General features: G+C 37.3%; 1 protein-coding gene across 1 annotated transcript; it reads left to right on the top strand.

The window, feature by feature from the left end:
* The first annotated feature begins 5,853 nt into the window (after positions 1-5,853).
* LOC113229104 (secretory phospholipase A2 receptor-like) lies at positions 5,854-12,977 on the top strand. The gene is made up of 6 exons (XM_026462597.1): positions 5,854-6,031; positions 7,829-7,963; positions 8,511-8,651; positions 9,182-9,388; positions 12,049-12,294; positions 12,494-12,977. Exons 1-6 carry the CDS (start codon positions 5,992-5,994, stop codon positions 12,730-12,732), a joined length of 1,008 nt encoding a protein of 335 aa, XP_026318382.1. The 5' UTR covers positions 5,854-5,991; the 3' UTR covers positions 12,733-12,977.
* The last annotated feature ends 889 nt before the right edge of the window (positions 12,978-13,866 follow it).

Raw genomic sequence — 13,866 nt, 5'->3', positions numbered from 1 at the left:
TAAGAATTACTCTTAACACTACCTATAGATAATTTCTCAAAGCACTCTTGTGATCTACTAATAAAGTTGTGCCCACTTTCACTTTAAATTGTCTAGGAGTTTGAACTCTTAATATATTCAATCGAATTAAATTCTATTAGATATCTTATAGTATATATTTAGATATAGGTGTGCTGCTTGTGTATATATACTACTACAACAATGTTGTGAGTAAATTAAAAACGAACTAGTTTAAATATCAGAATTATATTACAATAGCTAGTTTATTTGGAATAGTAATGTTTTCTTTGAGCAAATATGCATATTTATTTAATTTTTATAATTATCATAACAAATTCAAGGAGTGTGATACATTTCAAAACAATGTTTGGGGTGCAAAGTAACGGCACATATTTTGCAATAAAACTTAGCGTGCTTGTGGCATTAATCCACATCGAAGTTGTTCTGGTCTGTATTTTATGATGTGCTCTACCTCATCGTATCGCGACATGTCATGCTTAGCTTGAGAAGAGCGGCGTAGCTTACGTTTTTCTGATTTTCCGTAGGTTTCCAATAAGCTGGAATTATCAAGCATGCTTTCAAAGTAGTACAGCGGACTGTTTTGGAAACTCGCACTGGAGTTTGGTTTCCAAGGGAGATGTACGAGTCGAATATCTCTAGACAACCAATTGCAGGTCTTATTTCTTGAAACCATTGTTTTTGAGACTAGCTCTTGAGCACCCGACGACGTAGCTTGTTCCGAAAGAAATTAGCTTGGACTTGGTTCGATTCGTGGATGCTTTGATAATTGTGCATCCTCGCTCTTATCAGTGTTGTGGTCAATTTCTGCTGAGACTCGAAACTGTGAACCTGGTAAGTTATGAAGTAAAACTTCATTTTCATCTCCAAAACCTTCATCAGTTACATCGGTATTGTAGTTTTTCTGATGGAACTATAGTGAAGAAGCCATGAACAGGCTCATCATCATCCTTCTCCAATTCCTCTATAATTTCATGGAGATTCACAACTTTTGAATGTGATCTGAAAGTAAAAAGTGCTTAGGTATATTACATTACGACAATATAGTAATACATTTTACTACAGGCGTTTATAAACAACACCTACTTTATCGGTTAATATTGGTACTCAAAACACGTATTTATTTAAGTATTTTCAAGTTATATTATCAGTTACTGAACAAACTGCAATATCATTGAAAATTTATAAACGCAAAGTACAAATATATTATTATTACTCACCCACGAAAACTCATGTTGTTAAACTTGCACAGAAAACAATTAAATTCACAGAAAATAAAAGTGACACGAAAACGGAGATTTCGCACAGAATGACAAATTATTAAACATTTCATAAACACCCACAGAATGTTTTCAAACTACCCACAAAAAGACCAACATTTTTTTCTAGGACGTTGTTTTAAACCGACAGTGGTAATAACTGGGTTGGACAGTTTTTTGTACCTTCTATGGTTTCAAATTTCGCCTTACTGACCCATTTAAAAAAAGGAAAATATTTAAGTGCATATCAGAAAATTCAATACATATAAAATTATGTTCATTATTCAAGTAAGTTTCTGATTTGTATGATGGCTATTGGCGTGGGACCGATGCGTCATCAGTAATAAATCGTTCGTCACTCGAACCGGTTTTTACTTAGCTCCGATACCACTGATCCGATATCCGATGTGATGCCAGTGATGGCGACGAGATTCGAAACTACCTTCGTGTGTGAAAAAAAAAAGTGTAACGTAATGACGTTTTTTGGGAAATTTGCCTGTTTTCGATCACAAAAACAGTAAACGAGGTTGCGATATTAATTACACACTTGTCGGATTTAACGTACCGGTTGGTTCGCAATTTGGCCTACCCCAAGAATATTGACGATCTAAAGTATAGCAAACTGATTTTATTACTCGACACTCACTTAAAGTCGAAACATGTTCATTTACGGACATAGCAAATTTCTACGGGGCGACAAAGAGTTCAGGTGAAAGCCTGAACGACTGGGCGGCGCGACTAAGGGGGTTGGCAAGTTATTGCGACTTCGGCACCGCTCTGGAATCAAATCTGAGGAATCGATTCGTCCTCGGCCCAGACTCAGGTCCTGAACGCGACAAATCGTTCGAGGAAAAACCATCGACATTGACCTTTGCTCGAGCTTTGGAATTGGCAGAACAAGCTGCGAGAGCAACAAAAGCTAAGGCGGTTGTGATGAAGGAAGAACCAATCTTCAGAGCGCGTTCTGGGAGCGGTTTCCGTAGCTTTTTATATCCTCCAAGGTTACAGCGAAACAAGCAGAGCTTAAAAATTTTAAAGAACTGAAAGTATCAAACTCATTATCGCTCTGGGAACTGGTTTCCGATAACGGAGCCCGAGAAAAATAGATAAAAAGCCACTAAATTGTTTTCACTAGAAATGTATTGTACTATATAGTTATAGGCTGATAATATTATCGCATACCTTTGTAATTTTAGCGCTGTGATAACTGAGATACCCATGTTTTTATTAAAAGGCACTAAAGGCCGGTGATCAGTTTAAAAAATTAAAAACATATTAAACAGTTTAAAAGTTAGATCTAAAAAAACATTTCACTGCTAATAAAACCACTGTCTGATAAAGCTAGTATCAAAAATAATTTAAAAACATGTATCAAAACTAGACTAGAATGAATGAATAAGCTAGAACGCTGTGCAAGTGAAACTGACCTCATTTTTTCAAAAACTATAAATGCAAACGGTCAAAAAAGGTCATGTTGTAGGGCACGCGATCCGGCTCATGTATGTGGTACCACCAGCAGACGCCAAAAATGTTCTAATCGGACAGAAAAGGAACATAGATATAGAATGAAAAGGAAGCGTGGACGTCTTGCGAAAGCAAAACCCGCTTTAATAATTCGATAAAAGTTTTTTTTTATTAAGTTATTATGTCACGATGCTGGGCAAAGGTTAATAAAAGTTATTTTAATTTTTTTAATTTATTTGCTTTTTTATTTTAAGCTTTGGAGCTGATTTTCTTGTAATAAATTCATAATATTGGAACTAAATTGAACCTTTACTTGCAAATCCTAAAAAAACTACGATTTTTAAGCATTAGACTTTGTTGCAATTTTTTTTGTTGATCTTATTGTTTTGGACAAATTGTACAATTAGACCAATATGTCAAATAAAATGATGTTTCATTCCGGTAGACTGATGTATGTACCTTTTAGTGAAATAGGAAAGGTAAATGTAAAAAAAACAGGTACAACACTAAAAAATACTCCCTACACTTTAATAAAGGCACTTACCCCTAAATGGGCCGAGTAACTGAATTACAGGTATAGGTACATGAAGGCTGTAGACTGTTATAAATTATTACACATGATTTAGCTTATTTAATGATTATAAACGTAGTAAAGAACCAAAATTAGTGATTATACGCGATCGAATTTGAAACAGCTCCGACTGTTGTGGCGGTCGAGCAGGGAGTGACCGTGGTACGAAAACAAAATGAGAAAGTGAAGGAAGATGGAACAATTAAAATTTAAAATTTAAATACATGTAAAATAAAAAATGATAGGATACAAGCGGAGAGAGGCGATACAAAAAGGTGAGGTGACGGTGTAAGGAAGTCACACCGTGGGGAAGTGGCATATTTGGTTGCAAAAAAACCTGTTTTTTTTTTGGTGATCGGTTAAACACTACCCTTAAAAAAACACTGTATATTGTAGAAGGTATCATGTGTAATATTGAGTCTTTTATTTAATACGACCATTAGTTAGAAATCTTCGTAATAAATTGGTGTTAGTGAGGACCCCATGCGAGTAGTTGTGTGATTTATATGGTGTGAGTAAAAATAATAAAACGAGGCAAATTTACGTTACCAAGATAATGGCCAGTTCTTAATGTCTATATCCTGACCATGTGGAGCATTCGGTAGATTGAGAATGATGTTGTACTTGATCAATATCATACCGGGGTATTCGGACCTTACAGCATACGTTTTTGTTTTATTAATAATGTCAGTGCAGAGTACTTAAAAAACGACCTCAAAAATTCGTGGAATTACATCTATTTGCCAAGTTTTATTGAAATCGGTTACCGGAAAGTGCGCGAAACCGGATTCATCCCCTAGTTTGCCGCCCTTAGAGGTGGAATATTTTCTTCAAATTTAAATGGGACCAATACTGAGGTACTCTCTTTCCAACAAAAAAGAATCATCAAAATCGATTCCCAAAGTTATCGCGTTACAAACAAAAGAAACAAAAAATACAGTACAATTGAGAACTTCCTCCTTTTTTAAAGTCGGTTAAAATGTAGCTGTTCACGTTGAATAACATACATAAAATTTACTTTCAAGTGCACAACTGTGTGGTTTGTTTGTCAAAATTTCATGAACAACTGACATAATGTTACTCGTATATCAAATAAAGCGACACCCCACAAGGTTGCCAGCGATGTGTCATGCGAAAAATATTTCCGTTCTGATCCGAAAAGCCATTGCTACACAACGATATATCATCTGATACAGGAAGGGATTTACATAGTTAAATAGGTCTTGTATAAATCATATACAGCATGTAACAAAAAGGTGTAGTCGTATTGTAGTTTAGTACTTGACGAGCTCCGTGAAACTGATCACTCAGCCAGACAGATTGATTTAAATAATGTACTTTAGGTTTTTCTAAAAAAGGAACATATTTAATAATAAGATTTTTGAGTATCGGTATGATAATCAAAGTAATGTTGGAGGTTGACTGACTTGTCTTGCATCAACCGTGACCATGGGACCTGTAAAGGGCCCGAAACGTCGGTTTGTTTGAAAAAACAAATATACGCGATTTAAATCCGAAAAAATAGTTTTATTTTCTATGTGTAACAATCGCGAAAACCTAAGAACTCAAAGTAATGTTGTAAAGTGAGAAGTCACCAACGCTCTTCAACCCTCTATGTTAACGATCTGATTGACCGGTCGAGTAGTACTCGAGCAGGTAACTATAACGATGCCGTGAGCGTAATTAACATAAGCTACGCGGACGATATGGTGCTGTTCGCCCCGTCAGTCAGAGCGTTGAGAAAACTATTAGAGCTATGTGAAGAATATGCAACCACGCATGGATTACGTGACAAATTTTCAAAGCTGGTTTTAAAACCCCAAAACATATACCTCCAATATGGCTAAACGGAGTACTCAAAAGAGTCACTGAATTCAAATATTTAGGGCACATTGTAAACGAGCGTCTTAAAGACTATAGTAATACCGAACGTGAGCGTATGGCGCTGGAGGTGCGGGGCAATTGCTGATCCGCAGCTTGCCGCGCTTCTGCAACGCGTCGGGGATGTTTGCCGAAGCCCGCATCGATGATTTCTTCGCGATTATTAATAAAAAAAACGAACTCCCTGAGATGCAGACTGCGTTGCAACACCAACGGCAGTCTGATGACGATTGCGGATAGAGAAGAGGGTCCCAGCCACAAATATTGGATGGAACTACTCAAAGGGGTGTATATCTATACCCGGAACTAACGGTTTCGGATTGGTTATATGGCTTTTTAATTTTAAATACAAACCTACCTAAATACTTAATAATCACTTACTAACCTAATTTTAAATAATATTGCTATGGATGATGTCTGATACAAATAATATTTTATTTTTATTTTTATAGAAATGGCAGACAGGCGACAGGAACTCCTCAAGAGTGTACAGCAGCTACCTTGTGTTTGGGCTCATATTATTCATGTTACTAGCTTCTATATTATGCGTGTTAGTTATCTTTGAGGATTCCACAGTAACGAACACTACGGATAATTACACTACGAAGGTTGTTTTTTTAAAGTCAATTTTGGAGCCACTTTACTTGTGATACAAATTTATATTTAAGATAATAACGACATGACATGATAATAAAGTGAAACTGTTTGGTTTGGTATGTATATAAAGGTGTTGCTCGAAGAGTTCTCACCACTTACTCGCCGGGCTTCATCTCATCGAGTTTGCTGAACCACTCAACCATGTGGCGATTGTTCTTGTTAGTTTACCTTGGGGTTATCGGTAAGGACGTTTTATTTACCATTTTATTATTTAAATCGTTTTGTAGTGACTTCGCTCCGTCATTGCGAAATGCCAGGAGACTGTTTGGCGACGATAAGCTCGAATCTAAACTTCATAGTTTAGCCCACCAGCGCAAAGTTGCCTGTCTGTTGGTTTTCCATAAAATATATTTCGGTGAGTGTGCCCATGCGCTCCGTCAGATCATCCCGCGCTCTTTTACCATCGGATCATTAGACGTACGACGGGATATCATCCTTATCTGGTCGATATTCCCTTCAGGCGTACTGAACGCTTAAATAATCTTTTATTATGCGCACAGCCCAGAAATGGAATCCCCTGCCTGCGACTGTGTTTCCGAGCACATACAATGCAGCTATTTTTAAGGGCTTCCATCGTAGATATATTTACATACCTAACTTTGCTTCAGAGTACTAGTATCTTTGCTAGCTAGTTTTTTAATTTTTTATTTATTTTTTACAATATCAATTGACGAGATGAACAAGTCGTGTGCCTGGTGGTAAGCTACACGCCTGTCCATAACAGTTGCAGTGCCACTCAGAGCTTTTGCAAAGATTTGAGGGGCACTGACAATGTGCCTGTAATTTACAGCACCCTTACTCTCCAAAACCGGAACGCAGTAATGCTCACATTACTGCTTGGCGGTAAAAATAGGTTTGGTGGCAGCACTTCCCTGATCTTTTTTACAAGGAGATTCTACGCTACTAAAGATGTTGAAAGTATGATCATGAAACTCTTTTATTTTTAAATTTTTTTTTATTAATTTGTGAACTTTTATAGATGTGTTACGAACTTTTTCACAAGGCAATGGTCAATGGCAAGTCTTAGTCCATTTAATATAAAAAAATATCTGTTATGAATATAGTTCGAACTTGTCGTCCAATATACAGGGTGGAAATTTGTAATGCCACCTGGAGGGAAAGTACTCTAAATACTGGAGATAAAAATTTTACTTAAAGGAAACATTCCTTTATTTTTTAGAAGAAATAAAACTGCATTCATAGATTTTCGAAAATTTCTAGCAACACGCGGGAATCGAACCCGCTTTAATCTGAAAAAAATGCCCCTGCACTTTTATTGCATCGATCGATAGGGTTAATTATAAGAATAAAATCTATGTCACAAAATTGGTTAATTAAATAAAAAAAAACCATGAAATCTTAACGTATTTTAATAAAACGAAAAAATGGTAATGTAACTAATTAGTTGCTCGAAATGAGCTCCATTTTCTTGGATACACAAATTTAATATTTTAACGAATCCATTTTGAGTAACTTTTAATAACGTGTTGTGATGAATTGTATTACAAATCGTATTCTGAACCTCAGCCTTCAACTCGTTTACACTCGCATAGGATTTAAGGTAAATTTGATTTTTAACATATCCCCACAAAAAAAATCTAAAGGGGTGAGATCTGGTGATCTCACAGGCCATCACCATTTGTACCAATCCAGGTATTAAAATGGTTACTAATGTTGGCAGTAGTGACTCTGCTGTTATGGGCTGGAGCGACATCTTGCTGCAGAATTATTCGATTTCGCTCTTCCTCGGATAAAACATTTAACTCATTTCTTAAATGTTACGTTACGTTAAATGGGAAAATATTCGAAATTCATATTTGACATGTATAAAATTCCAATAGACCCGTATTTTATCCCAATAGGAGAGTCACCGCACTTATAAACGCGGAATGTACGTTTGTCGGTCAGAGAAAAGCTTTATTTAAATGCAATAAGAACGAAAAGTAGTCGAAATTGATTAAAACGAAAAATAATATAGATGCAAGGCCGTCCGCGAGGGAACCTCCAAAGTTTCGTCCTGACTACAAATACGTGGCAGCGGTAAACGGCTGGCTGAAGCTGCACCGCGTACCCACCGACTGGTTCGACGCACGCGCACGATGCCAGCTCGAAGGTAATCAGCTCAAAAAATAATTGTTTTTTACTAATAATAACTTTATTCACTCACATAAAGGCAATGCAAATAATGTATCATTAGTAAAAAAATGTAGGAACGTTTGTGAGAATCTGGAGTTCGTATTAGGATTCCTTATATGACGGATCACCAGGCCCTCGCTCCCACAGTTGGACTTAATAAAAAAAATAAAGATGAACATTGTGAGTTAAATATAGTAAATTAAAAACCAATATAAAATGGAGCGTGTGAGTGTTTTTATTGTAGTATGTGATATGTGTATTTATGTGTGTGTGAATTTATTCATTAAAATTCCTATTATTAGAATGAACTATAAACGCGAGAAATATAAAATCACATATGTTTTGTTAGCTACATACACACGACAAACAGTAGTAGACCAATTCTAGAGTACTTGTAGAGTCCGAACGCCATCTATAGTTTTTTAAAGACAATTCTCTCGAGGTGCATGAAAGCTAAGTGTAATAATAAGTACATAATTAATTGTTTAGTTAAATGTTTAATATTGCAATGGCATATTCAACAGGTGCGGACCTTGCGTCTCCATCAGACGAGCTGATGCTGCAGGCCATGCGTTCCATCAGCAACGAGACCAGTGACGCTTACTGTGGCTTCTACACTGGCATCCATTCTTTGTTCTCCAAAGGAGATTATACCTCCATTGAGGGTAATGAACACTTTCAATAGGAAACGGGAAGATCGTGGATAAAAGATGTCTACTAATAATCTAACTTATTTAAATTTACGAATAACGTTATGTAAATTTGATATCGTTTGAGTCTCTTCGTCCACGGATCTTATTTTCATTGTTCGAAGACAACGAATGTCAATCAGACAGCCAGTAGATGCAGGCTGGTTTCACAGCTTTGCGTACGGTCCGTACGGACAGTCCGCCTGCGATCCATCCGCGTGCGTACAATCTGAATCGAGTATTTAATTTAGTGCGAATATTCACGCAAGACAGTCGCCTTCCACAAACGCACCGGTGGCTGTGCGGAGTTCGCGTGGAACGTGTTCCGAACGGAGCAAAACGCGTTACTGTAAAACGATGCTCCAGAGCTCCGCGCGGGCGGTTCGCAGACAAATCAGCACTGCTCTGAAAGCAGCCTTAACATTGACATCCACATTCTTCGATCAAAAAAGTGAAAATAAAATATGGCAGTAAGAAAAAAATTATCACATAATATTGCACTGCAGGTACTCCCCTGTGGAAGATGCCAGTAAACTTCACAAAATCTCAGTCCTGTCCTAAAAAGATCCAGAACAACGACTGCACAGTTCTTTTTTCCGCGGGCACCGCGGGCTCCGTTGACACCGTGGACTGCAACCAATTATATCCCTTCATGTGCTTCAGAAAGCAGAAGAAAATTAATAATATGTGTGACTGTGGAACTATTGATCATGGTTAGTATTTTTGGCACTAGTCTGTTATGTGTTTTCTTTTTCAAGATGCTTCATATCTGAGACTATAAATTACACTAAATCAGAATCATTGGTACTACTGCATAAAACGAAAGCCTGGAGAAGCCTTGTGATAGGTACAGAGATATGAAGGCGGCTGAAGCAGATGAAATGAAAACTGGTAGTATAATAATATTTTCGAAAGTTCGGTACGGGATTTAAATATTGGTGCTCTTAATTGAATTCCTCACGTGCACTTTTAGCTGTGAGAATGTGGAATGAGTATAGGGATGGAGAAGTCCACGTTTAGAAAGTACGTGTTACTCTAGATAATATCTTTTATATTTGGACTCAAAATCGAATTCCAATTCCGACTCATTATTCTCTTCCTGGTATTACAGCAGCCATAGTTAACGAGTTACTCCTATCTGTAACCTTTTCTATATTAATGGAGATACACTTGATTTTGCCACTCAAACAGTCGAGCGTATTTACAGGACATCAGTACTAGCGGCGATTGACACTGGCACGAGGACTATTCCCACTTTACTGGACTTCATTCGTGCGATTGTTTGCGTGTTTACTGGTATCGTGCTAGATAAACTAAACCGATATAGTTTTTCGTCTGATGCCCGCATTGGTTTCAAACTACCGCTAGGAACTGTAACGAAATCTTTTATTTTGTCTGCTATAGTTTCACTGTTACGTAATACAGTATATAGATAAAAGTACTCAAATAATATGTGATGTTGCTTATCGTTATTAATCATCAGTAACAACAAAACTTAGGGTGCGTTCCCACTATGTTGTGACGTTTCATTTATCGTTGGACGACTGTCGCGCTAGTCTGTTCCCACATCACGACTATCTGTCGTGGCTGTGTCGTGGACAATTTATAGTTTCAAGGCAGCCGCCTTGTCGTTTCCACAACAGTATCGTTTGATGCACTGCAGTTGCTTCTATGTTCTTTAGGAAGCCAGTAGTGTGTTTTCGCTCCCGTACTACTTTTTAGAAAGGCGGAGAGGAAACAAACGAAGAAAAGAAAGTTTTAGGTACATCCAATGTTCTTAAAAAGAATTCCATTAGGATTATGTCAAACGTTTATAGACGAACTGAAATGTGATAAAAGAAAATTTTGGGAATATTTAAGAATTTAATGTATTGTTATAATATGTATAATTAAATTTGTACAAAACTCAAAATAGTTAGAATAGTAAATAGTTTTTACCCTCGATTTCGGGCATTAATGGGTTTTAACCCGATTTAAACCCGGCGTTAACAAAACGCCGGTATGAAACCTGGGCCCATCTCTGGATACGATACAACGCTAATGCAAAGCGAAGGCGCGGGGTACGAGAGGGGAGACTGGGGAGCAGAACACACAACGATAAATTTATCGTGACGACAATAGTAGTTGCGACTATCTGTCGTCACGTTTTTATCGTGGCGTATCTGTCGTCATAACGACAAAAAATCGTCAACGACAGTTAATCGTTTCGTTCTATATGTGAACAACTTCATTTAAATATACAAGCCACGATATTGTAAACTGCACGACAGTCTGTCGTCGCGACATAGTGGGAACGCACCCTCACACTTACAGTACGTATAACTAAACATGGAAATTATAGTCATTTATGAAGATTGAGTCGATCACCCGCTCAAATAATGTGCGGAATTTGGACCGCAGAGCTTTAGGCGGTGACCGTCTAAAATAGTAGCCAGGGATGTTAGAAATTTATCTTCAGTGTTACTGAACACGTCAATGTCATTTGTCGTATTGAGGAATTCGATTACGACTAGGGCTTCAAAAATGGTGTCTAAGTTAGTGTCAATGTGCGGGTTAAATGAAAATTGAACAGAGGGTATTTGAGCTGACGAAGAACGTAACGTTATATTGGCGGGATGAAAAAGGAATTTGAGCCAATAGATGAGGGTTAATTATATATCCTCCTATTCAGTAAAAAATATATTTTAGCAGCACCAGTTTTCGCCAGACCTTTAGCGACCAATAGCATATCATGCTCAAAATAAATGGTCTAGGGTTCATATAAGGATATAATACCCATAAAGATGTTTATACAAAAATCTCAAAAATTATTTCTAAATTCGTTCCAACATTGCAATATAGAGTTTATTGTGGGGATTTCATCACCACGCAAGTAGCTTCTTCGAACAAATGCGTTATATAAATTACAAATCGCCTCTCGATGGTAAAAAAACTTAGGTTGCCGCTTGATGAGCTAAGACTTTTCCAAGCACACATTACATACATACATTGATAATATGATCGTTAAATTTGAGTTCAGAATAGAATCTTAGGGCTCATTCTCTTGGTCTTGGCGTCTTCCCTTACACAGTGCCAAATCGGCTAAGTGCGAGTAGATCCACAGCAGGCGCCGGCGCGCGCGGCCTCTGTGAACGCAACGAGCGTCTACATACATTTGATTTACACGCACCGCGCCGCCGCGCCGCTCTGAATAAGGCCTTACTCCCGAATTACGAACACACATCACACGATTCAAAGTCGATGAATATAAGAAGTTGTAGGGACTGGTGTACGGTTTCCGAGATACCATGATACATCCTATTGATCTAACTGTTATGTCCATATGGTCTTAGTTTTTCATGGTGTGAGGTAATGACTATTTATTCATTTACAGAATATAAGTACTACGAAACAACAGAGCAATGCTATAAATTCCATCGTCATCCTCAAACCTGGCCAGAGGCTTACAAAATCTGCTTGGCTGAAGGCGGACACCTGGCCGTCATAAACAAGGCTGAGGAGGCCAAAGTAATATCCAGTATCTTCGAAGAGCATCCGGCTTATACCATGCTGTCGAATTATAAAGATTCCTTGCTTCTGGGATTTAAAAAATTACAAGGAACTTGGACTACTATACATGGTTAGTTTATATACTAGTCTACATTTACACGTCACATGATGTAACGTATCAACGGATTGACATGTTTGTATAAATGTATAAATATAAAGTATAGAAAAAATGCACAACGTAATGTTGTACATTTATTCCATACTTGACAAATTTTTATTTTCTTTCAAGTTTAGAGACTCGGATACATTTTTACAAAATTGTCTTCCAGGTCAAAGTCTCGAACAAGCAGGTTACTCAAACTGGTCTCCAAAGCAACCCGACTCCTCGACTCATCCTAATCCTGGTGGCACTAAAGAGTACTGCGGGGCAATGTTCCGTACCGGTCTTTTAGACGATGTTTGGTGTGACGTTCAGTACCCTTTCATCTGTGAAAGAAATGTACCGGATACGAATGAAGAAGTTGCCATCTATAATTCACCGAATGATCAGGTTGAAGGCAGTTTGTAGTTTTTATTTGTACTAGTTGATTAGATGAGTAGTTGATATGTATATAAAAATATGTTATAAACTTCGGGAAGAGCACCCTTTTTGTAATATGTTTAAAAACAACTAATTGTAAAACAAGTAATTGATGATTCTAGAAGCGCATGTAAACGTTTTACAAAAGTATCATGGATCAAATTAATATTTATACAGTTCTTAATGTGTTGTCCATAAATTTATTTAAAAATCTATTCAGAATAAAAAACTTAGCAATGAAATATGGTTTTATTTTTTGCAACTGACGTTAGCCAACAAAAATATAATCTGAACAGGATTCACATATATAATATAACTACGTTAGGGTTAAGTAACACGTCATGAAACCACAAACAATTGTAGATTATATACAAATCCGTCGTAAGACGTAGCTGTAATCAAAATAATTATGAGGAATCAAGCACTTTATAAACACAATATAACAAACAAATTAGAGGAAACGATTGTAATAAGTAATTTATGAACCATTTGAGCTTTGGTTTCGATAATAAATAAACCAATAAAAGGGCGTCATCAGATAGCAGGTAACATGCAATGATGGGTAAGCTATATTTATTCACGTAAACTTGCATAGATTTTTTTCAAATGGTGCCACGCAGTTCCTAGACTAGTCTAGTAATAAATAATCAATGGTATAAAAACATAATAGGTTACTTACTTACTTCTCTGGTTCAGAGACCCGAAGTGGATCTTGGCTTCCGACGCCAAAGGACGCCGCTTCTTTTGGTCTTGTGCCAGTTCACACCATTCGGGCACATTTAGCTGCTTCAGGTCTTTGGCGATTCCATTCTTCCAGCGATATCTAGGACGGCCCACTGGACGATGACTCGTAGGTTGCCTCAAATACGTTCTTTTGGCAGCTCGATATTCTCCCATTCTTTCCACACGAAACCGACAGAAAAGTAATAGGTTAACCTATACGAAATTATTGGGACTCTATGTGGTTACCCTGAAATTTTGGCGAGATTTGGACTGCGGGATAATTGACCCATGATGGACCCTTATGAAATCGAGGAATTAGTTCGGATTGACGGGTACAATCACCTCTTAAAAATCTCTCAAGTGACTATCTTTAGATTGCCGAATTTTACGTTATTCTCT

The sequence above is a fragment of the Hyposmocoma kahamanoa genome, unplaced genomic scaffold, assembly GCF_003589595.1.
Source record: "Hyposmocoma kahamanoa isolate Upper Pololo Valley unplaced genomic scaffold, ASM358959v1 277, whole genome shotgun sequence".
In the NCBI taxonomy this organism is placed as follows: domain Eukaryota; kingdom Metazoa; phylum Arthropoda; class Insecta; order Lepidoptera; family Cosmopterigidae; genus Hyposmocoma; species Hyposmocoma kahamanoa.
The sequence above is the reverse complement of the archived record's forward strand: the minus strand, read 5'-3'. Positions and strand labels throughout refer to the sequence as shown.

Coding starts and splice junctions, on each gene's coding strand:
- LOC113229104 (XM_026462597.1), top strand. CDS start 5,992: ATGTGGCGATTGTTCTTGTTAGTTTACCTTGGGGTTATCG. Junction 8,652..9,181: donor AGATTATACCTCCATTGAGG/GTAATGAACACT, acceptor ATTGCACTGCAG/GTACTCCCCTGTGGAAGATG. Junction 9,389..12,048: donor CTGTGGAACTATTGATCATG/GTTAGTATTTTT, acceptor ATTCATTTACAG/AATATAAGTACTACGAAACA.